The following is a 26,610-nucleotide window of genomic DNA, read 5'->3' as shown; positions in this document are numbered from 1 at the left end:
AGTTTATTTGCAGATTATTTGTTTTTTATGTTTTTTTTTCTATTAGAATTTAATTAAAGAAAAATGGAAAAATCTATGAATTATTTTAGATTGGTGGCCTCTGTGGTGTAATGACATAGACGCTAGTATCACAATTGGAAGGTTCAGGGTTAGATTTCTCCTGATAACTAAAAAAATCTCTTTGCTTCTGTGATTTACCACTGTAATTTGGCCAGTGGTATGGTGACGGTTCTGTTTCTCCCGATTGGACTTGTTTTTTCCTGTTTACTGACAAGCAAATGAACTAAGATATCCTAACGCCGTAAAAGTTAAGCAAATAAGATGGGCGACAAATTGACCAAATATACTTCAGTTGGTCTGTTGACGAAAGGGGCATGAAAAGCAGTAAATGGAAATTCTTAAAAAAAAGCGAATCTTATTAAAAATTCAAAAGAAATAATAATAATAATAATTTAATTTTTTACGTAAACAAAGAATTTTTGAAAAGAAAAATTAATAAATCGTTCATTCAAGCTAAAAAAAATGTTTTTTCAGAATGCGAATCCGAAAAAAGGCCTTAAGACCTTTAAAACAGATCCGAATTAGCGGGTGGGGCTTTCAATGTTATTTGGCCATAGTTTATAAAAAACTAATAATAAAACTAGGGTCAACGAAATGTGTTGATGTACCGGTGAAATATTGGTGTATTTTTGGTTTTAGGAAATATGACCACATTTTTGATTATTGTAGGCAACTGAAATGGTTCAAAATTAGACAGCGGAGAGACTATCACTCCCTGTCACTTCTATTCAATATATTTCATAGTCCTAACGCTCCCATATACCTCCGTGAAATTTTTTAACGCTTAAAAGTTCATGGTTAAACTCTTCGTTCTAATTCTCAAAGATGTTTATTTATACCCATCCACAATTGCTCTTTCTTCTTTAACTCATATATTGTCCATGCGGCTCGACTGTAGAATCATCTCCCATCCACCATCAAAGATGTTACTACAGTATTTCTTTTTAAATCACATCTGAAGAAACATCTCCTTTCTCTCCCTTAATCCCTCTTCCTTTCTTGTTTCCTCTTTTTTCCCTTTTCCCATTGAGTAATGGTATTGATTTAAGATAATTTATACACAAAAACGTTTCTTTATATTTTTATATATCTTTACATTTTCTAATTTTTTTTTCGATTAAATATGTTTTGTCACTTGAATCATAAAAATAAATCTTTGATTTTATTGGTTGGTTGGAAGAAATTGCCTTTTGGCAATAAGCTCGCCATTGTACAATTAATATTATTTATTTATTTAAATGCCTTTTAGGCTTTTACATGTTTTATATACATATATGCAAATAATAACAGACATGTATTTTACACAGAAGTAGTAAATAATTTTTAGAAGAAAAAGAAAAATACCAAAAATATCATCTTTACATATAAGTATAAAAGTGGAAAGAACAGAAGTGCATTTTTAAATATGAAGACAGAAATGCATTTTATACAAAAAAAGAGCAAAAAATAAAAATGAATTAAGAAGAGTAAGAAAAAAAAATTAATCATCTTTACATATTAGTAGAAAATATATGGGGATACATAATAATACAAACATATATGCAGTGGAGAACTGGAGTATAATGTTTCGTATAAGTTATGTTAAAATAATCTTATAATTAGAAAAAGTTATAAAAATAGTAATTTAGAATCTTTAGAATACATATATAAGTCAATTAAAGGTAAACAATTGAAATCAACATGGTATTATTAAGGTATTACAATTTTAAGATAGTAAATTGATACACTGCCTTTTAAAATTCAAAAGTGTTGTATTAAATATATCTACGTCATTTGCGTATTCATTTGTAGAATTCTTCTTATTGGCGAGTGTGGTGCACTGTAGTTTTTTGTGCACAAAATGTCAAATAATAAAAAAATATACCAGTTCAGGGTTAATGAAGCATACTGATGATGCTGATTATAATAAGTATTTCATGTAAACCATCTCATGATCTAAACTCGTGATATATTGCATGGTAGCTAATCACGTTGCTTTCTAGACTACAAGCGGACAAAATAAATAATTACATAATTTAGATTATATGGAAAGGAGCTAAAACCTTAATTGATATGGGTGAGATTCGTCTCGCTGAATTATTTTACTCACTAGACAATGCCTTAAAACACTTTTCAATGTTTGTGTGTTGATGTCTCATTTCTTATAATACCCAATAAACTTTTTTTACTGAGGAAGCACATTTCTTTAAAACTCTTAATCTGCTCTGAGTTCTGAAGAAAAGTTAGAGTTCAACGTTTCCATTTCCAGAAATGTGGAAACTTGTGGAACGATCTTGAGAAAGCAATTTCCTCTTAATTGAGTTTTCAATTTTTCTCCGTATAATTGATAAAGTTTTAATAGGAACTATTGTTATATTCGAATGGGTACGATAAAGGACTTTTTTAATACTTATAGCTTTATATAAGAGCTAATTGGATTCAATATTGTCGAAAATATAAATGCCATTACAGACAACAAGGATACGATCGAAAGGGAAATAGAAATATGAAAATTAGTATTATTCATTTATAACATAATAGAACTTAAACAGTATTTTATTTCCACATAAAACAATTCAAACTTTTTTACTCATAAACAAAATTTAATATCACTTTTTAATTTATTTATTTATTTGACACTTTATATACATATCCAATAAATATACATATAAGGGCAAGCATAATAATAATAATTATGGATAACTTATATAGCGCCATTTTCGTAATATAATACCTCAAGGGCGCTTTACAAAGTGATTATATAAAGAAACAAATTTAATTTTAACTTTTTAATTTAAGAAAAATAATGTACTTTTTCATACTACTTTTCCACCACATGCTAAGAATTTATTCGAATGATTACGAGAACAAGTGAATTTTAAGTTTCTTCCGAAATATCACTTCACTCTCACAGTTTCGGATTTCTGCTGGGAAAGCATTCCATGCCGTAGGGCCCGCGACCGCAAATGCACGTTCGCCGAATTTAGTGCGCTGTTTGCGTAGAGGTATAATAACTTTTCCTTTCGACGTAGATGTAGCTGATCTAAGCGTAAGACGTCTGTCAGCTAGTTCATCTGGAATGCAGAGTTCCCTTAGATATTCTGGAGCAGAGTTGTGCAGTGACTTATACATAAGCCAACAAAGTCTGTATTCCGCCCTCTGTGGAAAACGTAGCCAGTGCAATTCCTGAAGTAGTGGAGTGATATGACTGAATTTAGAGATTCCAAAAATAAGTCTCGCTGCGGCATTTAGTACAGCCTGTAGGCGAGTCATTTTATTCATTGGCAATTTGCCTTAAGAAAATTTATTCATACCTACCCAAACCGTTCAGTTTGAGAAAATTATAAATACATGGACATATTGAATCTTAAAATTTTATAAAAAAATGAAAAGCAAAGGTTAACAAAAATAAAAAAAAGATTAAAAAAATAATAATAACACTATACTATGAAGAGAGGAAAGGTAATGGGGAGGAAAGAAGAAGGATAAAGGAACAATTTAAATATTTAGATAGTGACATTTCAATCTTGACTTAAATGTAAATAAAGAAAAGGCGTCTCTAACATAAGTGGGTAGATTATTCCACAATCGAGTGGCTACTACTATGAAAGAGGAGGCAAGACAATTAGAGCGATGACAGGGTATTAAAAGGTTAGGTTTTTATAGCAATAAAATTTTCACCGACGATGACGATATATTCAATATGTGTGTAATTATGCTTATTTAATTAAACGAGCTTAATAAATAGCTTTCTTCTTCTTTTTCCCCATCTTCTCCCTAAGTAGAGCATGTGAACATCACCAGTAGCCTCCAGGAGACCCTATCGCCAGCCAGCACTCTCGCTTCTTTCCATGTCAATCCAGCGCCCCTCATTCCGCCGAATAAAGTCTAAAGATCGTCATTGACGGCCTTCCAAGACGGCGTGATCCCGCAGGTTTAAAGAAGAGGGAACTTGGGTTTAGGCTCTCGTGAGGCATGTGCAGCACGTGTTCAAGCCAGGACCACCGCCGCATTCCCAAGACGCTCGTTTTAGGAGGCTGCTGCGTCCGTTCTCGGACATTAATGTTAGTTATAAAATCGAACCACCTTATACCTAATATTCTTCTCAAGCATTTACTCTCAAAACTCAGAAGTTTGGTGTTTTGAGCTTTAGTAAAGTTTTCAGGGTAGGAAATAAGAAATTCTAGTCAATAACAGGACTAAGTACCTGTCATTGGTTAAAATAAATACTTTACACTCCGTATAACGTCAATTCTGGCTATGTTTAAACATTATCATATTGTAAGGAATTGTTTTGAGTAGGCATTTTATTACACGGGTTTTTGCAATAGCAATACCGAGCCAATTTTGGCTATGGGAAGAAATTTAAGCCACCCATAACGGGCGGTTAAGCAATCCTCGAACACTACCCTAAAATTTATCTTTACAGGACCCAGATGGGTAAGTTTATTCAAATCATATTCTCAACTATTAAAAATCAGCATTGTGACAGAACGCTTAATTTATTTGTAATCATTACAAGTTCCTAACTATACCTCAAAATATATTTTTGAATGTAGTCTGACGCATACGTTCGAGTGCGACAGTTTATAAGGTTATTTCCTTAGAGTAATAATGCGTCAGCCTATATAGAAGCCCTATCACCATGTTTCATAGTACGCAAGCGATGTTGATTAGCAACAAATTAGCGGCCATTTTGTTTTTTTTGACAACATACACATAACGGTTCTATCGGATGCTTTTGTCGCTGTGCTTGGCTTTGTTTGTAAATTAACTTAGATATTTACATTATGATAAATAAAAATTGACCATGGTGAATCGCAGTACGTTTAGTTGCAGCAGTAGAAGCGTTAAAAGTGTCAAAGGAGTCAGTTTTCACCGGTAATAGATTTCGAATATTTTCCTATGATTCACATTGATTTATAGCATTTATTGTACCGACACGAGTATTATGTTATTTAAAAACTTTTTTATATCAATATATTTACTTGAGATACTATTTCTTCTCAATTTAGGGGATAAATTTGTGAATTAAAGTATATTTACTGTTGATAATGACAGTTAATTACGAGAAATATGTCGGGGTGGCACTAGGCATCCATATATAGTTTGAGTCTATATCGAGTAGAGGTCGATAAAAATTTTACTCGAAAATAGAAACGTTAACCTTGAAATCGCATCCCTAATGACGTGTATAAATTTAAGGCCGCTACGACTTGCCGTTTCGGAGATGTGACGGACAAACAAACAAATTCAACACAGGACTTTAGTTCCATGGAGTTGGGATTTATGTCTCTATAAATGTAACAAGTATATTATTAATAAAATGAATAAATAAATAAAAAATAAACACACACATGTATTTTCAGTTATATAAAATAAATATAGGCGAATTACAGAAAAACTAATTGGAATAACCCTGCAATGATATATACACAGGCACATATTAAAAAGTATTAACAATGCAAATTAATGTCCATTTGGCAATTCTCGACCTGAGTACGGCCCATTGTTTTGCTACAAACTGTAGCTAACTTAATACCCAACAGTCATAGAATGATTATCCTACGTTTAAGCTCCTCTACAGCTTGGCGCATTATTACTCTGAGGTCATTTCCGATATAAAAACAAAGTTGAAATTTAATTTTCAATTTAAATAATCTTGCTCGAATCTGATGACCACTACAGTGATATGAAGCTAAAATATTTAGAAACTGACTCCCTGTTGAATCGTGGATTAAACAAAATTATCTGCTGTCACGAAAATCATTAATGGTTTCAAAAATAGACAAATTTTACTTCTTTAATCTTAAGTCAATATACCCTGCAGTAGAGTTCATTACATTCAAGCGAGCTGCAAAATTATGTTTTAGGAAGTTTTAACGGCAACATTATTTAAATCAATTTCAAATTTTGTATCGTGGTGTAAATTCGGGATCCATTGTTCTTGCGTGAACAAGAATAATGGCTTTAGAACTTAACGTCCAAATAAAATCAATTCGTCATGTAGAATTAAAAAAAACAAATCTTCAATGTCATGTGTAATTTATGTTTTGAATAATAATTAACCTCAAGCATTTTTGATTCAGACATTCGATTTTGGTCAAAGTAAATTAAATTATAGATTAATTTGTTAGGTTTTATTTTTCCACTGTGGGAGTTTCGTTTATTAATTCAATGTACATTTTTCCTCAAAAAACATCTTTAGTCTGTAGAAATCTGTTAGTTAGGAATAAACATTTTCTTATAATTTATCCTCCTACCTAAAATTCACATTGTATTGTGAATCAATTTCATATATGTACAATGAATAAATTAAGTGGCTAATCTAAATGAAATGTTCTGATTATTTTTTATCAATTTCCAAAAGTTTAAGTTAATCGAATTCATATTTTAAAGATTTTATAATAATAATTGCTGTTTTACGTCTAAGATAGTTTGATTTTTTTTTTTGAACCGGATTTATTCTAAGGGTTTGCATAATATCAGCTGAAGACACCAGAAGAGTTTTAGTTTCTGGATGATTTGTGAAAAATGGCATCCGATCAATTATTGGCATAATACAAATAGCGGCATCTGATGTATTTGTGGCGCAAAAGAGGTAATTGGCGTTTATTTTATTAGTGAAGCACTCGATCGCATCTGGTTAATTCAAAGTACAATAAAGTTACTGGAATCTGTTTGATTTGCAGTTCAGTAAAAATTGAAGGTAAAACTTTTTGATAAAGTAAATTCCCTATTCTTTCAAGAAACAATATTTCTTTCTCCCATATTTCCATATCCATTGCTTCAGCTCCATCAAAACCAGTAGCTATCGAATACGTTCCGGTTCATGGGAAAAACACAAGTTTTCCGTAAACCAGTGTACGAGGCTTCTGCTTGTTGATAATGCCACATATAATATTTTTCTATAAGTAACGGTTTTAAAATAAATGTAGGTTTTGGCGCCTTGTGAAGTCATGTTGTTTTTGAAAAAGCTTGGTTAAAGAACACAAATGTAAGACATAACCATCCTCATTAGTTTGAGAAGAGGCAGTATTATTAATCGAGAGTTTCTGACACCGTTATGTAATAAGATTTTTTTAAACAATATTTTGAGTATGTCGAAATGTTTGTAGACAGACTGAATTTCCTCCCTGGGAGTTATAAAGATCTATTTATTTTTTATTTTTTATTTAAATCTTAAAGTAGGGCACACATTTCATACATATTGTTATGTGTGTTCTAATAATAACATTACAAATATATTTAATTTATAAATTGTTGCAATAGAATGTGAAAACGTTTTCGTTGCATATGTGAGTCTTGGCATTAACAGGGCTTATAATATTTCGTTGGCGGGTTAAAAAGACCCCTTTGCACATTTTGTAACATTCACCTTTCTGAATATGTTTAAACGTCCACATTTTCTCAACTCATCCACCTGTTGACTTTTGTGACGCACTTTACCAATGACAGGTCATGTGCCCTGTAAATGCCTAGACTTCCATATTTTCCACTCAAAAGTGTTTTGCTTCTCTATTGCAACAAGTTTAAATAAATATTTTTAAAATTAAACACAATTATTCACGTTTTTGTATCTCTTTTTACTACTAAAATCGTTAGGTTTCTATAGGTTTCTATAAGTGTTATTATTGATACAAAACTACTGTTTATTATTCATATCGAATCAGTCCTGAAAAAACCTTATAAAATGGTCGGACTTATTATGCGAGTATCAAAACCATTTTAACGTGCAGATACATATGAAAAACTCTACAAAATATTTGTTCGTCCCCAGCTAGAATACTGGACTCCTATTTGGTCACCTTACTATAAAGTAAGTATTAATATACTAGAAATGGTCCAACAATTTTTTTTAAGCAGGTCGACTACCGGTTAAACAATAACTTTTCTAATCATGCTGAAAGTATGCAGTACCATGGAGTAACTCTCTTAAAAATCGAAGAATAGTGTTAGACCAGTTATTTTTATTCAAATTAATAAATAAAAAAATTGATTCTCCAAACCTACTTGAAAGACTTCCATTCCGTGTGCCATCTAGACCGATAAGACAAAATCTTCTGTTTTACACTGAAAACGCGTCAACAAACTATTTTAAACAATCTACAATACCTAGAATATGCGACCAATATAACAATATATTTACCGAGGCTGATATTTTTTGTGACAATGTATTTAGGTAAAAAATTATAGAAATTTTGAGAAAAGCAGATATTTAACTTTATAATCATAATTATATATATATTTTTACATTTCGTTTCTTTTACATTTATTATATTGAACATAATTTAAATTATTGTATTAAGTGTAAACAATTTTTTTGGTGTGTGCATGAGTTTCTTACACTAATATACAAAGAAATTGGCAATATATGTGTACATACTGTTTGTTTACCTAATAGAATAAATAATTAATGAAATAAATAAATAAGTATATTACTGTAACATAATATTATAACATATGCAGTTATCACGTTGTGGTAGAGTGATAATCAATCGGTGAGCGTTTGATACTGATACCGTGATACCACACTGAGTTATTATTGATATTATTTCTTAAGGTTATGGTTTAAACAAGTATCCGTGAATTATATGTAGATGATGTATTCATCATCATCGTTTTCTTGACGGTGCGCACAACACTTCGTAACGCAGCGATTCTTATTAATCTGGTACACGAAGATAAGACCAATCTTACGCTTTTAGTTCCAGACCAGAGACCACAAAACATTTCTGTGATAAACCACTTTTAAATCAAATATTTAATAAAAACCACACCAAGAATCGAACACGGTATCTTAAGCGTGGTAGGAGAACGCGCCAAATACTTAACTCCATCCGATTTCTATTTTTAGTGATTTTTGAATTGAAAACATTTGGCCAGGGATCTGGTTCTATTTTACACATAAAACTGTATTCGTAATCCGCCCGGACACTGATTTTTTAAAATATTAATTTATTTGCCGAGAATGTGAATTTTATAATTACATAATTGTGTTAAAGTGTTAAATTAGAAAATACAAAATTAATAACGATCGCTTTTTTTTCAGGGACATATTTCATCCTTTATGATTTCATCGATTACTTTGAAAAAGATGGACCGAGCTTTCTACAAAGAGACAAGTTTTTGGATATCGTAGACACGATATTCAAAAACATGTCAAGACTAAGAAGAGATGCTATCGTTTTTCAGGTAAATTTAAATTAATTTACTTTACAAAATCTCTTGTTTCTGTTTCATTGAACAAATGTGGTTAGTATAAAAAAGAATTGAATCCTGACTAAACGATTTTTCAGGAACAGCGTTTTTCTGTAATAGATTATCCTAATTCGATTAATTTATTAAGAGAACAAGATCTAGATGCTAAGAAAGATATGAATGTATTTTATGAAAATAAAATAATAAGAGATTTAACAGTATACATAATAAATAAAGATTTCTTTTGGATTTCACTACGTTTGAATAAATAAAGTGGATTCAACTAGTTTTGAATAAATTCACCAATAAATATAACCAATTTTAATTTAATCCGTCATTTATTGTCTATGTAAGGGTTCTCACTACTTATAATTAATCTTAAAAAAAAGAAAAAACAAAAGGAAAATAAAAACAAAAGGCGATGAGTTATCACATGCTCACTTTAAAATCCAAACAAGCATCCATATTTTAAAAATGCACCAATGTGCATGGTGAAAATGGATTTTACCGAATTTGATTTCCACAGACACAAATATAGGCCAAATGGTTAATGCGACCGAGTGTAACGTGATAATGTACCCTACTCTAGTAAATGGCATGTAATTTCTGCAAATTCTTTAACCTCTGGGAATCCCCAGACTTTTTTTCTTCTCAAAATGGTTAAAAAAAAAATCTTTTAAGATTCCATTTTTTTAAAACTCTTTGGTAATTATGCAGATTTTTCGAACGACTAAATCATTATGATTTAGATGAATCAAAAAGGAAAATTGTTGTTTTAAAATCTAAAAACCGAAATTCTCAGTAAGAAAATCTTTATTGTAGGAAAAAATATTTTGTACACGGAAACGAAGGCAATTTGAAATAAATGATTAAAATGAGAAAACCTAAACAAACTCAAAAGAAAAGCAGAATAAAGTCTTAAAAATCTTGAGCTTGCAAAAAAAATCTTAGTTGTTGACTTAGAAAAAATCTCTGTAAGATTCAAGTGGAAGAAATACTACTAAGGATTTAAAGAAAACAAATGTGTTCGTTAAAATAACGTAGGTAGCTTTCAAAGTGAAATATATCTGATCCAAAATCCTTATCACCACCGTTGGATAGTAAAAATATCATTTTTATTACATCAAAAAACATAATTTTATTTCAACAAAGAAATTTTTCGAAAAGAAAAAAACTTTGAAATTGTAGGCGTTTACAACGTTTCTAACCAGTCATTTAAAAAAAAAAAAATGTTAAGGCTTTAGGCACTAGGAATGGAAAGATGTGAATTATACACATAGCATAATATGTGAATAGATACTATATAAACATGTATAGAAATAAATGTAAAACGTACTCCCTCTCCAAACACGAGTTTTCACGCTATTAGAGTGGTAGAAACGTTATTATTCATTAAATAATATGTTCCAACCATTTTGTAATTTTATATATAGTAAAAAATTTATTCAATAAATATACATGAAAAATAAATATACATATATTATATTTAGTTACTGAAAAATTAACTTTTAGTATGTTTAATTCTATACTATCTATCACATGGATTAGCGTGTTGGACTAACGTACGTGAGATCTCGGGTGTGATTCCTGAATCAGTCAAAATCGAAATGTTTTTAAGTGTTGAAAATCACTGTCTTCCTGGACCCTTAAGGCGTTACTTTGATTATCTTCATGACGAAACAAATTATTTAGAAACTCTGGTTTCGGTGTTTTGATTTAGTTTTCTCTCAGTAGTAAGGATAAGAGGTATGATATTTTATGTTTATGTACCTACCAATATAGGTTAAAAAACATCTTTTAATAGGCAAAAAAAATAAACAAAAAAAGTTTATAAACTAGTCTTGAAGTAAGTCAACATTATTCCTGACGTCAAGTGTATAAAATAAGCTAAAATTATTTTTCAAATCCAATCATATCTAAAGTAAATTTTAAATATCAATGCATATGTTCCATATCAAATAGAACTTAATATTCTGCTCATATTGTATTTTATAACATTATGTACCTAGCTGCTTTAAGCCTTTAACTGCATTTATTTAGCTTATTTAAAAATAAAAAATATTTTTTCATATACATATATTTTTTTAAAACCAACTTAACTTCTAAACACAGTTCTATATTTTATCACTTTATATTGTATGTTTTTAAAGTCATGTTGTTTATATACTTATCTTCCTTTTTTATACCAACTTTACTTCTAAGCACTGTTCTATCTTTTGTTGCTTTAAATTGTATTTTTTAAATTTAATGTTGTTTATATACTCATAGTTTATATAACTTTCATGTATGTAAAATCATAAAGGGCGTGAAAAATTAATAAACAAAATAAATAAATATAAAAAAAAGAAACTATTCGGTTACTATATTACTATTTTTGTGAAAATTTGTATTTCTTCATTAAAATATAGCTGTTTATACTTGAATTAAATAGGAAGACACAACAACTCTGCCTTCAAGCACTATGCAACTTATTGTACCATTTCTTGCACCATCTAAAACCCGCATAAGTCGTAAATGACAACATTTGAGAATGGGAATAACCATGGGGGATGGCAGGGTTTGAACTTCGGACATCTGACCTAAACTCTACCTTCTTATTCACAGTAACTATTTATCTCCTTACTATTTCAGTACACGGATTGGGAGGAGATTTCTGATGGATATTTGAACCAGAAGATGATAGCTGACGTCGTCGGAGACTACTTTTTCATCTGCCCTACTAATCACTTTGCAGAAGTTATGTCTAAAGCTGGACTGAGAGTATACTATTACTTCTTCACTCACGTAAGTAGGATTTTTTCGTGATTTAAAAAAATGACACCGATAATAACCTATTTCATAGTGTGGTTAGTGTAACTTGTCACGTTTAATTTAATTTGTGTAGTATTATTACAGTTGGATAATTTATGAAGCGCAATTTTTGTGAAAGTCTTGCAGCTACAGAGCGCATAGATGGTTAGGATTCTAGTTCCTTATTTCCAATTACGATATATTTCAATTATAATAGATGGGAGCTTGATTACAGCACGTCTTGCATTCATAGAGCCCATGGACGAGTGGAATGCTAGCAACTCAAAATTATATGGACAAATGTATTAAAAATAAACACAAACATAAACATAGCATATAGAAATAAATTTGTCAAGTGTTCATGCTAAGAGGTAAGCAATAAAATAAATGAAGCACTGTTTAAACATTATGGTAAACAAAATAAAAACAGGTATCCGTAGAGTAGAGACAGGAGCCGTGGCGCAGTTAGTTAGACGGCTAACTGTGAAACTGGCGTCACGGGTTTGATTCCAGCCAATAGCAAGAAAAAAATAAAGAAAGATTTATTTCTCAGTCTGGGTGCTGTAATGTATTTTTAATTTTCTCCTTCCATATCCACTCTATTCCACTTGCTGACAAGCCTCTAAATAAAGGCATAGCGGGTTATTCCTTTTAAAAAGTTAAAAAAAGTAGCTTTTGTAGACTGTAGGTAGATACTGCCACCATGTAGTCTATTGGCTGCTGGCTAACTCCTGGAAGATAGTCGATGCACACGTGTAGTAACTTTTGTTTCAGCGGTTTACTGTCCATTTTTTGCGTACTGTTTTGTTTTTTGAGACGCAACATTCCTGTTAAATTTAAAGCTTCTCAAAGTATCCTGTACAATAATTCTTGTTCTAAATATTGGGCCATTTTATTCGGTTTTTTATCCGGAGGAGTTTCTAGGATTGAAAATTGCGACTGAGCGAGCACAGTACGTCGATGTTTTTGGCGCCAAGACATAAAGTGGCAAATTTCGCAGTTGACAAAAGCTATCCATCTTATTACAACCGACGCGACTGACAACTAACAATACATTACCCTGCCATAAGTAATCAATCAACGTTAGGTTTCTAAATAACATAAATCGTTATCCTTATTGAAAATCAGTATTTCAAGAAAAAAGGGTAGGCGTTTAATGAAAAACCGTAGTGAAACAAATAAGTCCGAGGGTAAACAAAGTGACATTAGCAACAAGTTAAATACTTAATACGCGTTGACAGTTGAAGTTAACAGTTAAAGCGTGCACATTTTTTACGCGCGCGCAGGTTTGGATTCAAATATTTGTTGAAAAATTTGACGTATTCAAATTTTTCTGAATTTGAACTCAGATTGATATCACCCAATCTTTAATTATACGATACAATATTCATTGATCTTGTACCATTTTTTGACCCATATAATTTATTTATTTATATATCAACGGTTCAAAGAACCTTTTACAAAAAGAAGTTTTACCGAAATAATCAATAAACAATTCACTATGTAATATATTATATAAAATATAACTACAAAATTCAACTGAATAATTAAAACTAAACAAATTTGTTAAAGTAAAATATTTTTTATAAAAAACTGCTAAAACGTAAAAAAGAAACATAACGTATCTAAAGTGATAAATAAAAGATAACAATTCAAGTGAGAAAATCTTATGTTCTAAATATAAATATAACTAAGTAAAACTGAGAATAATTTAACATTAACATAACGTGGCTAATATTTAGCAAGGCAACAATGAAAAAGAAAGATAATGCTTTAATAATATCTGTAAATAAGTATTAGTTGAAGTTATTATTATTTTTGTTTGATATATTTTACTTATATCTTAACTTCACTAACCTGTATGTATATTGAATAATGTATGTTTAACCTGATACTTATGTAAAAGGCGCTAACTTTGTGCCATTTCTTTTTATACAAATATATCCATTTTCGGGGGCCTTTTTAAAAGAGTTGTAAGTAACTCACTATTAGAAAATGTTAATCAAGTTGGGATAGAGTGGGGTTCGATCCTCGGACCTCTGATCCATATGTAGGCAATATTTGCAACGGGACCACAACCCGATTTAAATTTGAAAAAAAAAATACAAAAAATACTAGCCTATGAAATAGGTACGTACTAAAGTAATATTTTTTAAGTATTACTGTTGTGGTTGCCAGTTTTTTTTAAAATTAGATTTGTTTTACTTGTTAAACGAATAAGGCATGAAATTTAATTCAAATTATTGTTAATTAAAGTAAATTATTATATTAAAAGCAATGTTTTTGGGTTTTCAAGGCTACATTTTAGCTGGTTTTAATTTTTATAATTTTCTAACTAATATCAATCAAACGGTCAAATGAAAAACTTTGAATTAACATATTACAACAGAGATGAAGAACATTTAAGAGAAGGTTATATAGAAGTCTAGGCATCTACGTGGCTTATGACCTGTCAATAGCGGGTTTAAGTAGCCACGTTACACACTGTGTAACATTCCCCATTCTGCCCATATTTGAAAATTTATATTCCTTCAATTCTTTCGTCTGTTGATGTTAATATAAACAGCTCCCCAGGGAGTTTAATCCAGTCCTTGTCTAAAAAAATTTGGACAAACTTAAAATATTGTTGAAAAACTTTGTATTCATTTATTTGATTTGGAAAAATTACATTGCTTTATCAAGTAAGAATCATGCTTTGAATATGCGATAAACTTTTAAAAGCTCTCATTATTTGCCAGGTTGGTATTCAAGAATATTAACACAATTATTTGCCGAGTATAAGTTTCCACTTGGTTTTTTCACGTATTAACGTTTTAATTAAAACTTTTAAAAACCAGCTTTGATTGGAATTGGCGAGCTTTACTCAAACATTGAAAGTTATGGCGAATTTTAAATGAAAAGCAAGGAATTTTTGGACACTTCAGTTAACTACAAATTAATTGGATAATTATTTAAAAAATCAATGCAAAGTAAGTATTTTGTTTACGCAGATTGCTGGTTTTACGTTATTGAGGCCGAAGACAATATATAGACAAAGGTATGTGTATTATAAAAGACTGGTTTAAACTACATGTGTTGAAATCAGTCATTGAATAATACGGTAATGGAAGTTTTTCTTTAAAATAAATATAAGAAGAATTTGATTTGAGGAAATGACTCAAATTGATATAGTCGAATTAAGATTTTGATCATCTGTTACATGTAAGCTATGGTAATCAGTATCATATCAGCGCAGATCCAGAAATAGTTAAATATTGCTGTAAAAACACATTCAGAGATGTTTCTCAGAGTAAGTGTTGTGTCGAAACTTATCAGTTTCAAAGTAAAAGTGCCGTTATAAACACAATTATTTGCAGCAAAACCAGTGAAATCCGATACTAATTAAGCTTTAAAATTTTACATTTCTCCTAAAAATGCCATAAAAATACATAAGTGGTTACTTTCAACGAGTTGTAAATAACTCACTATTATAAAATAAGAATAATGCTGCGTGCATCGCAGTGCGAACCTCGGACCTTTGATCCGTGAGTGTTATTATGAACGTGTATTTTATTGATCTGATTCCATACTTGAGTCTAAAATTACTTTGACATATCATACTTGATCTGATGAAAACGGACGAAACACAAAAAAACTGTTTTTCTGTAAAATATATTTTTTGATTTCGGCGGATTAAAAAAAAACTCCCTTAAAATGCTTTACGATGATACAACTAGGAATCGAACTCGGGAACTTAAGCATGGCAAGCAAACTTACCAATCAGTACAATAAGAAGCAGACTCATTCGGACATAATCATTATTTTTAAAATTTTTAACATAAGTGCTGTCATCGAGTCTAAAACATTTGTTCAGTGTTATGGTTCTTTTCCAAACAGCGAACTACTCGTATATTCTTCATTTGCCTGGACAGAGACGATAATTTTCTTGGAAAGTAATAAAAAATGTACATAACAATTAAAAATTTAATAAAAACCGGTCAGGAATTAGTGACAGCGCGTTATGGTCAGTGCGTTTTGGTCAGCGCGTTTGCCTACTATGCAAGAGATCTCGGGTTCGATTCCCGACATGGTTAAAATGAAATATTAATTTAAAAGGGTATTTTCACACTAGAATATTTCATAGTCTCTGGACTGATACCTGAAGCGTAATGACTGATCATTTTACCTTCATGTAACAAAAATGATCAAGATATGCTGCGATTGGTATACCAATGCAGTGCCCTATGCTCCATTAGGTGCGGAAAGGGAATGATAAAGATGATGATTATTTTTTTTATAATATAAAGAATATCCAAAAAATTGGGACAAACTCAAAAATTGTATGTTATATCATTTTTACAGGTTTTGAGCGTCGTTCTTTGACATTTAACTTCCAAAATATTTGTTAACCAGAAGTTAAGTAAACTAAACATCTACCTTTGATAAACAAAATGAAAATGCGTGGGTGTTTGAATACCTTTCCAAAAATAAACCTATTTCAAAGAATTTACTTTTGAATTTTTGCTGAAAATTCTTTTTCATTGAAGATTTCTGCCAATATTTCTAATATATAAACCAAAAATTAGAAACAGGTCAAGAACGTTTTTGCCTCATTCATAACATTTTAATTTCCGTTCGCTCGTCGAAAGGTTTTAGAAATGAATAAAATGAAATTTGACAAATATTATTAAGGCTGTAGTCATATGCCCTAATTTAAAAATTGTTGAAAAATACCTCAAAATTTATTTAATTTAAAATGCTTGTATTTCTTTTAAGAAACAAAAAAATTAAGGTTTTGGCGCGATAGTTAATTTGCTCAATTTATTAAATTATTAAACCAAATTTTACTATAATTCCAAGTCTTTATATGATAATAATGTAGTAAAGGTATGAAGAAATTGCCTTAAGGCAATATGTCCGCCCTTATATCTACATTAATTATTTATGTACAGAAAGTGTGCAATAAAGAAAAAAATGTACCAAAGTTTGGTCTAAATTTTAAGAAGCGTAATCTGCCGGTCGAAAGGAATTTATATTGTAGTTTTACAAAACGTTTAAGTACATTTTTTAAGAAAATTTCACGTAACTTTAAAAAATAACAGTTTTATCATGTGCGTTTTTATTTATTTTTTCTAAATTGTATAATTTCCCAATTATTTTGTGAGATTACAGCCTTAACAGAGATGTAGAATCTCTTTAAAAAGTATTTATAGAAATTTGAAACAGGGCTTGTGTTCTGTTATTGAATAAATAATAATAAATAATTGAACGCATCAGTTGAAGGTTTGGTTTTTTATGAAAAAATTCTTTGATTGTGTGCTTCTTTGCTCTAGACTAGTATTGTTCTGTATCTCGGCGGGAAGCTTGTTAAGTTAAGCCTCAATACAAGAAATTCATATGTTTTTACTCTGCTAGTTTTATGACTGAAATTGATCTGAAATCGTTTCATGTCGGTGATTGATGATTAAGTTTTTTCCCTATCGAAGTACTTCACCATCAACTTTAAGTGATATAGTTGCTTCACCAAAAGTATCCCACAGTGCTAAAATATCACATTTTTTTCACTAGTAAACTATGTGTTATTAAATATGTTCTGCTATTATTTGATATAAGGTAGTCGCTTATTTTTTTATCACCCGGATTTTCAGTCGATTAAATTGGCAACCCTACTTAAAATCCTCAAACAGCTGTTACAAAGAATACCTTCAAGATACTCACTTGGTTAGAGTAAGAGCACTCCCTTATGCAGAAAAATATAAAATAATATTTTAAACCTTCATCAGGATAAAACAGTATTTTAATTCAGACGTCACCCAATTTAGAGAGCCACTCTCAAGTTTACTTCTACCAACGAATAGTACAGATTAATTATAAAAGCAGTAGCTACTGCCAGTATTCTGTCAAATAATATCACCAAATTATGAATTGTACCAAAACAACGAGAAAAGGAATTTATTTAGTTTAGACTCAAACATAAAACATCTTTAATTACAGCTTAATGTAATAACCAATTAATTACGGGTTGAACATTAGGGAAACATATGTTAGTGTTAATATAAACGTCTAAAAAGTTCGTTTTTAAGTTTCTTGCACCGGTTTAAAAAAAAACTTTTATTCACCTTATTTAGACTTAAAAGCTACACCTACCTCCTAGACTAAAGCCATTATATTCACATTATGAAATTTCTACTAGTTTTATACAACAATAGTTTGAGTTTGTCCAATTTTTTGAAAACAAGGACTGGATTCAACTCTCTGGAGAAATGTTTATATTTACATATAACATAGGGGCAGAATGGTGAATGTTACACAGTTTGTAAAGTGGCCACTTAAACCAGCCATTGACAGGTCATAAGCTTTGTAAATGGCTAGACTTATGTATTACCTTTTCTTAAATGTTCTTAAAATATGTTTTAATATGTTAAGTTTTATCCAAATAACGTGTTTATTTTTATTACTACTGTATACATTAGTTTGACAGACAATGTGTTCGTTTCAGAATAGATGTAGCTTTTGATCAATTCATTCATCAATAAACCAACATAGCTTTACCGTTTTTTTGACCCCAAAACACGTTTTTTCATATTTTATAGAAGGTTTTTAGGAAAAAGCTCGAATGCCACAAAATCATCATCATTCCTTTTTATGCATGTACTGGTGCACAGGATATCATTAATATTGTGTCTAATCGTATTGAAAAAAATATATGATAGAAAATTATCATAATTTTAATAAAGATACTGAAGTTCTTAATGTTGAAGGAAAAGTATTAAAATAACACCACTTGGAAATCTTAATGTAAAAAATTAAAAAAGTGATTCATAATAAGGTAAAATTAATAAATAACTAAATAAACAATATTTCGTCCACTTAGGTCTAGTTTTAAAAATCGTATCCATCTCACTTCACACTTCCCGTCATTCAAAGAACAACATGACAATTCACTTGACTTATTAGCTCCATAATATGTATCAATGATGTAATATCAAGTGATCACTGTAAAAATAAAATAGAAAATAATTAATTAGCTAAGTATACCTTGATAAAGAAGCTTTGAAACCGGTCAGTAGAAAAAAAAGTCGTTAAAAACAAAGTTGTTCAGTATTTATTTTATTGGTAGTGTCTTTTTTCCCTTTCCCACATTTTTAATCAATTCATATGTAGTAATTCACTAAAAAAAAGTCTTTATAACTAAGTGGAAAAAAAAAATTAGCTCTAATTGGCTCACGTTTACAGTCAATTTGCTATCAGTACAAAAATACTTAACAAAAAGTACATTCACCTCATTTTAGTTTCCTTGTATGACATTGAAGGAAAACAACTTCAGTTCTAGATTAAGACGTAGGATATATGTACATTTTTTATTATTTTGTTTTATAATTTTTTACTTTTTTCATGTTTTTTAAAATTACCTACATAGGTTTACATTGTTTCGAGTAATGCCTAGTAGGAGAAAACCCGTGCAAAGGGAGACTAAAATATACGTTTATATATTGAATCAATCTAATATAATAAATAAAATAATTCGTTTGAGACCCCTGAAACAGTATACATACAAGCAGTCATACTTGCTACCTAGATGGGTTTATGCTCATTCGATTGTACACAGGAAGTAAGTACTACTGACTTTGCAACAATAATCGATGAACCGGAGATTCAGTCTGTTTGTATAATATACTCATAGAAATGTCTAATTATTTTTATTTTTGCTGAACTTTTGTGCCTAACAATGTGTGCCTATGTAAGACTTACAAACCTAAAATGCATATCTTTTTTACTACTTTTCTTCTATACTTAATTTTTTTACTATAAGTCTTTTATTATTTTTTTTACTACACATTACTTTTACTAAGTTTTACCGTTACCATTAACTTTGTTTTCTTTATATTATGTAACTATGTATTTAACTTTAATTTTGTACTAATTGGGTATGGCTGTAATAAATAAATCAATATTTAACGTAATCCAAATGTTTTGAGACAACCCCTAGATTTTGTAATTGATTCTTAAAAATTAATCACTATAAACAGGCATTGAGAGGTCATATAATGGAACCCAGATGTAGAAAACCCACATTTATAAACAGCTTTTATAGGAAGTCCTTAGTGACTGTGTAGCAACGCTGTTTTATTGATTTTACGTTATGTTTTATAAACATTTTTTAAAAATAAGTCATTCCAATAAATACTTAGAAGAATGAGTGAAAAACATAAACGGACTTTTTCTTAATAGGGAAAGTGTAAAAAAATAATAATATGCAGTCGCGGACTTTTCTTATACCTTCTTAAAGAGATGTACATCTTAAAATTTCAGGCCAATTATGTAAAAAAATGTGTATTAGATTAAATCCCGTACGTAATAATAAAGAAATATTAGTTTTAATGGTGGTTTTAGAATGCAATATTTCCTTGTCACTCTTCCTGGACTGTCTGAGATATTAGATATCAATACAGTGATCTATGCATCATCAGGTACAAAAAGAGAATGACAATGTTAATAACATGTCTATAAACATTTGAATATTCTCAAAATATTGTTGAAATTTTATGGAATACTTCGGGTATCTATTTTTGCTATTTTCCCCTTGAACGGATTCAAAGAAGATTTTTTTAACAAATTTCGTTGAATAATATCCTTTCTCTAGACACTCTGAGGCTTTTTTTTATTCCTTAAAGCGGAGGCGTGTGAATTCTAAAGCGAATATGTAGTCCTTAAAACCCCTTTTCTGTGGAACCTATCACGGAAAATGCGATACATTAGATGCCGCTTTTGATATATATGTAGGTCACGTCGGGGTCCCCAATGCAGGAATTAAAGGTGAGGTGGTGATCCTGCCCCAGTTAGTGATAGACAGAAGAGATAAGGTTGTAATTTGAATGCGGATATATTACACGGCAAAAAAATAATAAATTAAATGATGTCGCGCGAGTGTTACGGCGACAAAGAGTTGAACTGGCCACACTTGAACTGCATGCTGGAAATGTGTGACTGTGTTGAGCTGACTCTTTTGGCTGGCTGGGCTAACTGATGCTGACTGATTGACTGACTGACTTGGCGATACCACACCTTGTGGTTTTTCTATAGGGCACGTTCCTTTGTTCTTCATATCTTTATGGTAGGAACGATGTAAATGTACTGCAGAACGATGTAACCGTCGTTATGCGCAATACTGTTAGTCTTGTATTCAATGTTCGTTTTTTATTTAAAAAAAAACAAAATACAAAAAGTATCCAATACATAATTGTATTCCCATTAATTGGCAAACTCCTTCTGAGACAGTAACAATTAATAATATTATCATTTATAGTTTTACATAATTAAAACAAAAATATTCGAATCTTGGAGACTTTTTAAAAAACAAATTATAATTAATCATTTAACATTAGCTTACATAAGTCAAGAGTTATCGAAAAATTGTTTTAGCAAATGATTTTTTGATAAAATGTGATTTTTATTGGTAGACTTATAAGAAATTAATTAAAAGTGAATAGGCAGAAGGTTATATTGAGAAGAAGCAATACAAAGGAGTGACCTCAATCCGAATTAAAAAAAATGTGCAGGGGGTAAATGGATACAGTTACGAGATCGTGAACAATGGTTCTATATAAAATATAAAATTTTGACTCGTTCCATTGATCGTTGCACCACATTTCAGGTGAAATGAAATAGCACGTGTGTGTATCATCAATCATGGACTATAAACCGGTAAATTATTACAAAATATATAGGATATAATTCCTCTTAAGGCCATGGCAAGATGTATCGAAATAAGATACGTAAAAATAAAATAAAATGGATAAAATGTATTGTTTTAGCAATTTTTTTTCATGCAACCTACACGCTAAGTTCAAATGCATACAGGATTCTGCCCCCTAGGAAGTTATCAGGACTAATATATCTGACAACGAAGATGGAAAACATTTTTGAGAAGGGAATATATATCACGTTTAGGGAATGCATTTATTCTAAGCACGAATAAAATTGAGGATTTTAAGAAAGCTCTACGGTTGTATAAAAGCTATAGTCTTTTATTTCTTTGCTCGTTTATCGTAAGCTTTCCACTTTACTACACGCAAACTAAATGTAACCAAACATTGGCCTTTATTCAGAGGTCGTGTAGCTTTTGTAGGTATTTGTCGCTGTTTATTTTTTCAAACCTATTTTGCTTACAAAACATGCACGATATATTAATGTTTGAAAACGTGAGAAATACAAACACAATTACGTCAAGTCATGACAGCCAAAACATCGTAACCTACAAAAATAATATTTTATAGGAGAATATTAGAATAACTCGTTGCATAATAAATGGAAACAGTGAATGTCTTGAACAAGTACATGAATTTGTGTACGTAAAAAGCATGTTTTCAAGAGATGGAAGAATAGAAAAAGATGTTGAAAGGAGAGTAAATGCGGGCAGCAAAATGTATGGTTCACTAAAAGTAGTAATTGCTAATAAAAATATGTCAATCGAAGCTAAAAGTTTAAGTCCGAACACTTATGTATGGAAGTGAAACATGAAACTGGCGGAGAAAGGATGAAAGTACAGTGAAAGCGGTCAAAATACGATCTTTTAAAAGAATTTGTGCGAAATAAATGTATGACAGGGTTACAAATGATAAAATCAGGCGAGAGAGCAAATCTGAAATTGGTGTGATTAATAAGATTAAGAAACTGTCCCTCAGATGGTTTGGTCATTTAGAACGAATGGATAGCAAAATAATGGTAGAAAAGAAATAAATGGCGAGAATGAACGGTAACGTAGGACTGAGAGGACCAAGAAAGACGTGGCATGTTCAGATAAACCAAAATCTTAAGTCAGGTCATGTTAATAGCAGGCAGAACTAAAGGGCACGTATTTATGTAGATGAAGCTCAGAAGGTATGGCAGGATGGACGTGTGTGGCAGTCCATCCTCTCTGTCCTCCCCTACGGAAAAATGGAGCGATGTTAGAAGTGACAGAAGGTGTATATTTAATTCTTCATTATTAAGGAACATACTTTGAGAATGAATTTTGTTTCTAATATACAAGTATAATTTAGTTCTCAGAGTATATTCCTAAATAATGAAAAAAATAAAATCATTAAAACATCAATCATTTTGTGATGAGGAAAAAATCTTATAAATTTGAAGCCTGTACAAACGGAAAAAGACTAACTGAACTAGAAAGTTAAAAATGTTTACGACATTCGGGTAGATAAAATTGTACAATATGTAGTTTATTGAATAAAAAAAAATTACGTACCGTTAAAAGGAGATAAATTAATGAAAGACGCCTAAGTTAAATCTTAATTATGTTATATTATTCCATTATTGGGGTATATAAATCAAGAAGATATTAATAGATTGTAAAGATAACAATTATTTTTTTTAAACTGACTTACCATATTTGTGAAGCTAAAAATCAATCGTGGCTATCTCCATTGTAACTAAAAGTGAGTAAATTAACTTTTTGTCTGTGCTCGATCCATATGAGTTTCTGTAGATTTCAAACCATTTTCTTAGCGGGAACAGAGAAAATGGCTATGTTAAAACTAAAAATTTTTTTGTAAAACTTATACCTGTTTGTTTTTTTAACGTCACATTTAACTCTTACAGCAGAAGTTGATTGATCAAAACAATATAACACACCCGATGTTCACTTATTAGAGACGCATAAACAAATTAAAAATAATAATTTTAAATGAACTTAAACACACGGAATTAAATATATAAAAAAAACAGAAATAACAATTCACATAATGACAACTAGTTCAGTTAGAATGTACTATAAACAAAGTTCAAAAACAAGGCAACATTCATAAATTAGGAGCTTTTTCACTACAACTTTTGCTTTTACAACGCTTTACCGGAAGAATAAAAAAAGAAGAAAAGTCAGCTTTTGCCATTGAAGGAAAAAAATATTTAATAAGTAAAATAAAGTAGCGTGTGATATGAATATTTAAAAAAAAATATAAGTAAATTATAGAATGTCATAATCATCTGTAAATTATTTTTTGGATAACTTATTGAAAAAATATGTGTGTTTATTCTTCTTTAAATATTGTATTTGTCGATTACGACGTTTTTTCGATTATGGTTCGACATACATGAAGCAATGTTACTCGTCTAATAGCGGCCATGAATCAGAATAAAAATGTTCCAGAAGGCCAGTAAAATATCTTAGTAATATCTAAGTAAACCTTCTAACTCGTTGGCCTAGTGGTATAATTTTCATCGCGTTTGCCTACGATGCAAGAGGTCTCGGGTTCGATTCCTGGCATAGTTGGTAAAAAATATTTATTTAAAAGGGTGTTTTTACACTGGAATATTTCATCGACCCTGGACTGGTACCTGAAGCGTTAGACTGATCATCTTACCTTCGTACAACAATAATGATCAAGATACTTTGCGATTGGTGCGACAATGCAGTGCCCTATGCACCATTACGTGCGGAATGGGAATGATGATTATGATAATGAAACCTTCTAACTTTACGATTGTATACCTATCTCTGTTTATCCAGCCCCATAGGAAATAATCCAATGGCGTCAAATCACAGGATCGCGAGGGCCAATTAACAGAACGATTTCTGGAAATAATTTTGTCGCAAACCTTGCCAGGCAGTAAAATCGTAGTTTCATGAAGAGTCCTATTATACGTTTGGCAAAATGAACACTGATTAATGAAGTAAATTTCCATGATTTGCACGGCATTCGCAAACTAAATAAATCTGTTACATAAAGGTAAGGTGATCATGCTTACGCTTCCGACCTCAGTTGAGAAACATTAAAATGTTGCAGCTTAAACTATCTCAAAATCAATATTCCACGTTGATCCTTCACCAATCCGGCACCTTAAGAATGGTAGGCAAACGCGTCTACTACTACACAACAAGACGGGCGTACCTCATTTCTGGATTCACAATTTTTATCTTGTTTTATACCTGAGAGCCGCTATTGAGTTGAAAACACTCGTCCAGGGTTTTGGTTCTATTTCACACGCAGAACTGTATTTTTTATTCTCCTGGAAACGAAAATGGTATATTTAGAAAAGTAATTACGGAAAAGTAAGGTGGCAATAAAGTTAAACTTTTAAAAAAAAAATAGTATTACTGTATTATTACTTTCTGTTTTTCTCTTTATTTTGTATATTTTTTCTTTTTTGGAAAGTTACAGTTTTATAACATTAATTATATATACAAAACATGTATTATTTTATTTTATTTTTTATTTTATTTTATTCAGAAAACATACAGTCATACAAAATAAGTATTAAAAACAACATTTTTTTAACATAAAAAGACCAATTAAGTTTTCATAAATTAAAAAGATATAAACATTAAATGTGACAAAGAAATAAAAAATAAATAATAATTTTAAGTGAGTAAAGAATAATTGTTGACATTTGCGTTTTCCATGGAGGCAAGAAATTAAAATAAATAGAAATACCGAATGTACACTAAGAGCCATCCACGCACACACATGAACGCACATATAAAACATACACAAACGTATACATTACATGCGGCACATATACATAGCATAAACTACTCAAGATGCACATTCAGCAACTATCCCAAATAATCGACCCCATGAAGAAATTTTCTGTACAAATGCAAGGTGCAGTTAAAAATGTCTACATCAATACTGAGTCCGTTATAATTTCTGCAGGTACGTCTAATGAATGAATTCGAGGTATAATTGTTTTTACAAGTTGGTACATAAAAAAGGGAATTTAATCTAGTATAACGAAGAGGACAACGGAAACCAATATTTTGTAAAAGATAGGGCGAATCAACTATATTATTGAGAATTTTGAAAAGAAAAAAATAATCATATGTAAGGCGCCTTTTTTGTAGTGATTCTATATTAAAATTGATCAAAGATGCATAATAAATTTATGTAACTATATTTTTTAAAAATGGTGCGGATGAGAGAATTCAAAATATATACCTGGTCGAGGCCGTATGACACAATTTATTTTACTTCTTCACGTCTCCATTATCATTTTTTGTAATCTTTATAATTATTTATACGTAATACCTATATGTAGTACTAATTTTGTATTTTTTATATTATATATATTGTTGTACATATACATTCCATCCATGTTATATGATTGGTACTAAGACTCCGCTGTCTTTCTTAAAACTTTGCGTGCGTATTTCGTATTAATCATTAATCTTAGTTTTTGTTAATTCTCTAATTATTCAGCCACACAATGGGGTATTATAAAATCATAAACGCGTTGTTTATAACACGAATAATTACACAAAAAGCCATTTTATAAATTTGATCGTACACATTTATTAAAATAATTTATGAATATAGTTTAGGTTGGGGACCTGAAAAAGTTTTTGATGTTTTTTTGTGAAAATTAATGATTTATTTAAAATAAATAACAGTAATGAATAACAATATTTTGAGTTTGTCCACATTTTTGTAGACAAGAACTGGATTCAACTCCCTGGGGAGCTGTTTATATTAACATATTACAACAGAGATGAAGAACATTTAATAGAATGTAATATAGAAGTCCAGGCATAAATAAAGGTTTCAGCTCTTTAACTTCACAAACATCAACAGATGAAAGAATTGAAGGAATATAGATGTTCAAATA

General features: G+C 30.4%; 1 protein-coding gene across 1 annotated transcript in view; it reads left to right on the top strand.

Moving 5' to 3' along the window:
* Positions 1-26,610, top strand: part of LOC148282231 (acetylcholinesterase-like) — a 136,155-nt gene that overhangs the window by 70,704 nt on the left and 38,841 nt on the right. The window contains exons 3-4 of the mRNA XM_088225411.1: positions 9,092-9,234; positions 11,872-12,024. Of these exons, the coding sequence (XP_088081537.1) occupies positions 9,092-9,234; positions 11,872-12,024 (296 nt within the window). The remainder of the gene's footprint in view (positions 1-9,091; positions 9,235-11,871; positions 12,025-26,610) is intronic.

This window comes from Micrasema longulum, unplaced genomic scaffold (assembly GCF_059751315.1).
Source record: "Micrasema longulum isolate JH-2025_06_02 unplaced genomic scaffold, ASM5975131v1 h1tg000357l, whole genome shotgun sequence".
In the NCBI taxonomy this organism is placed as follows: Eukaryota; Metazoa; Arthropoda; class Insecta; order Trichoptera; family Brachycentridae; genus Micrasema; species Micrasema longulum.
Note: the sequence above shows the minus strand (reverse complement) of the source record. Positions and strands in the feature narration are given on the sequence as shown.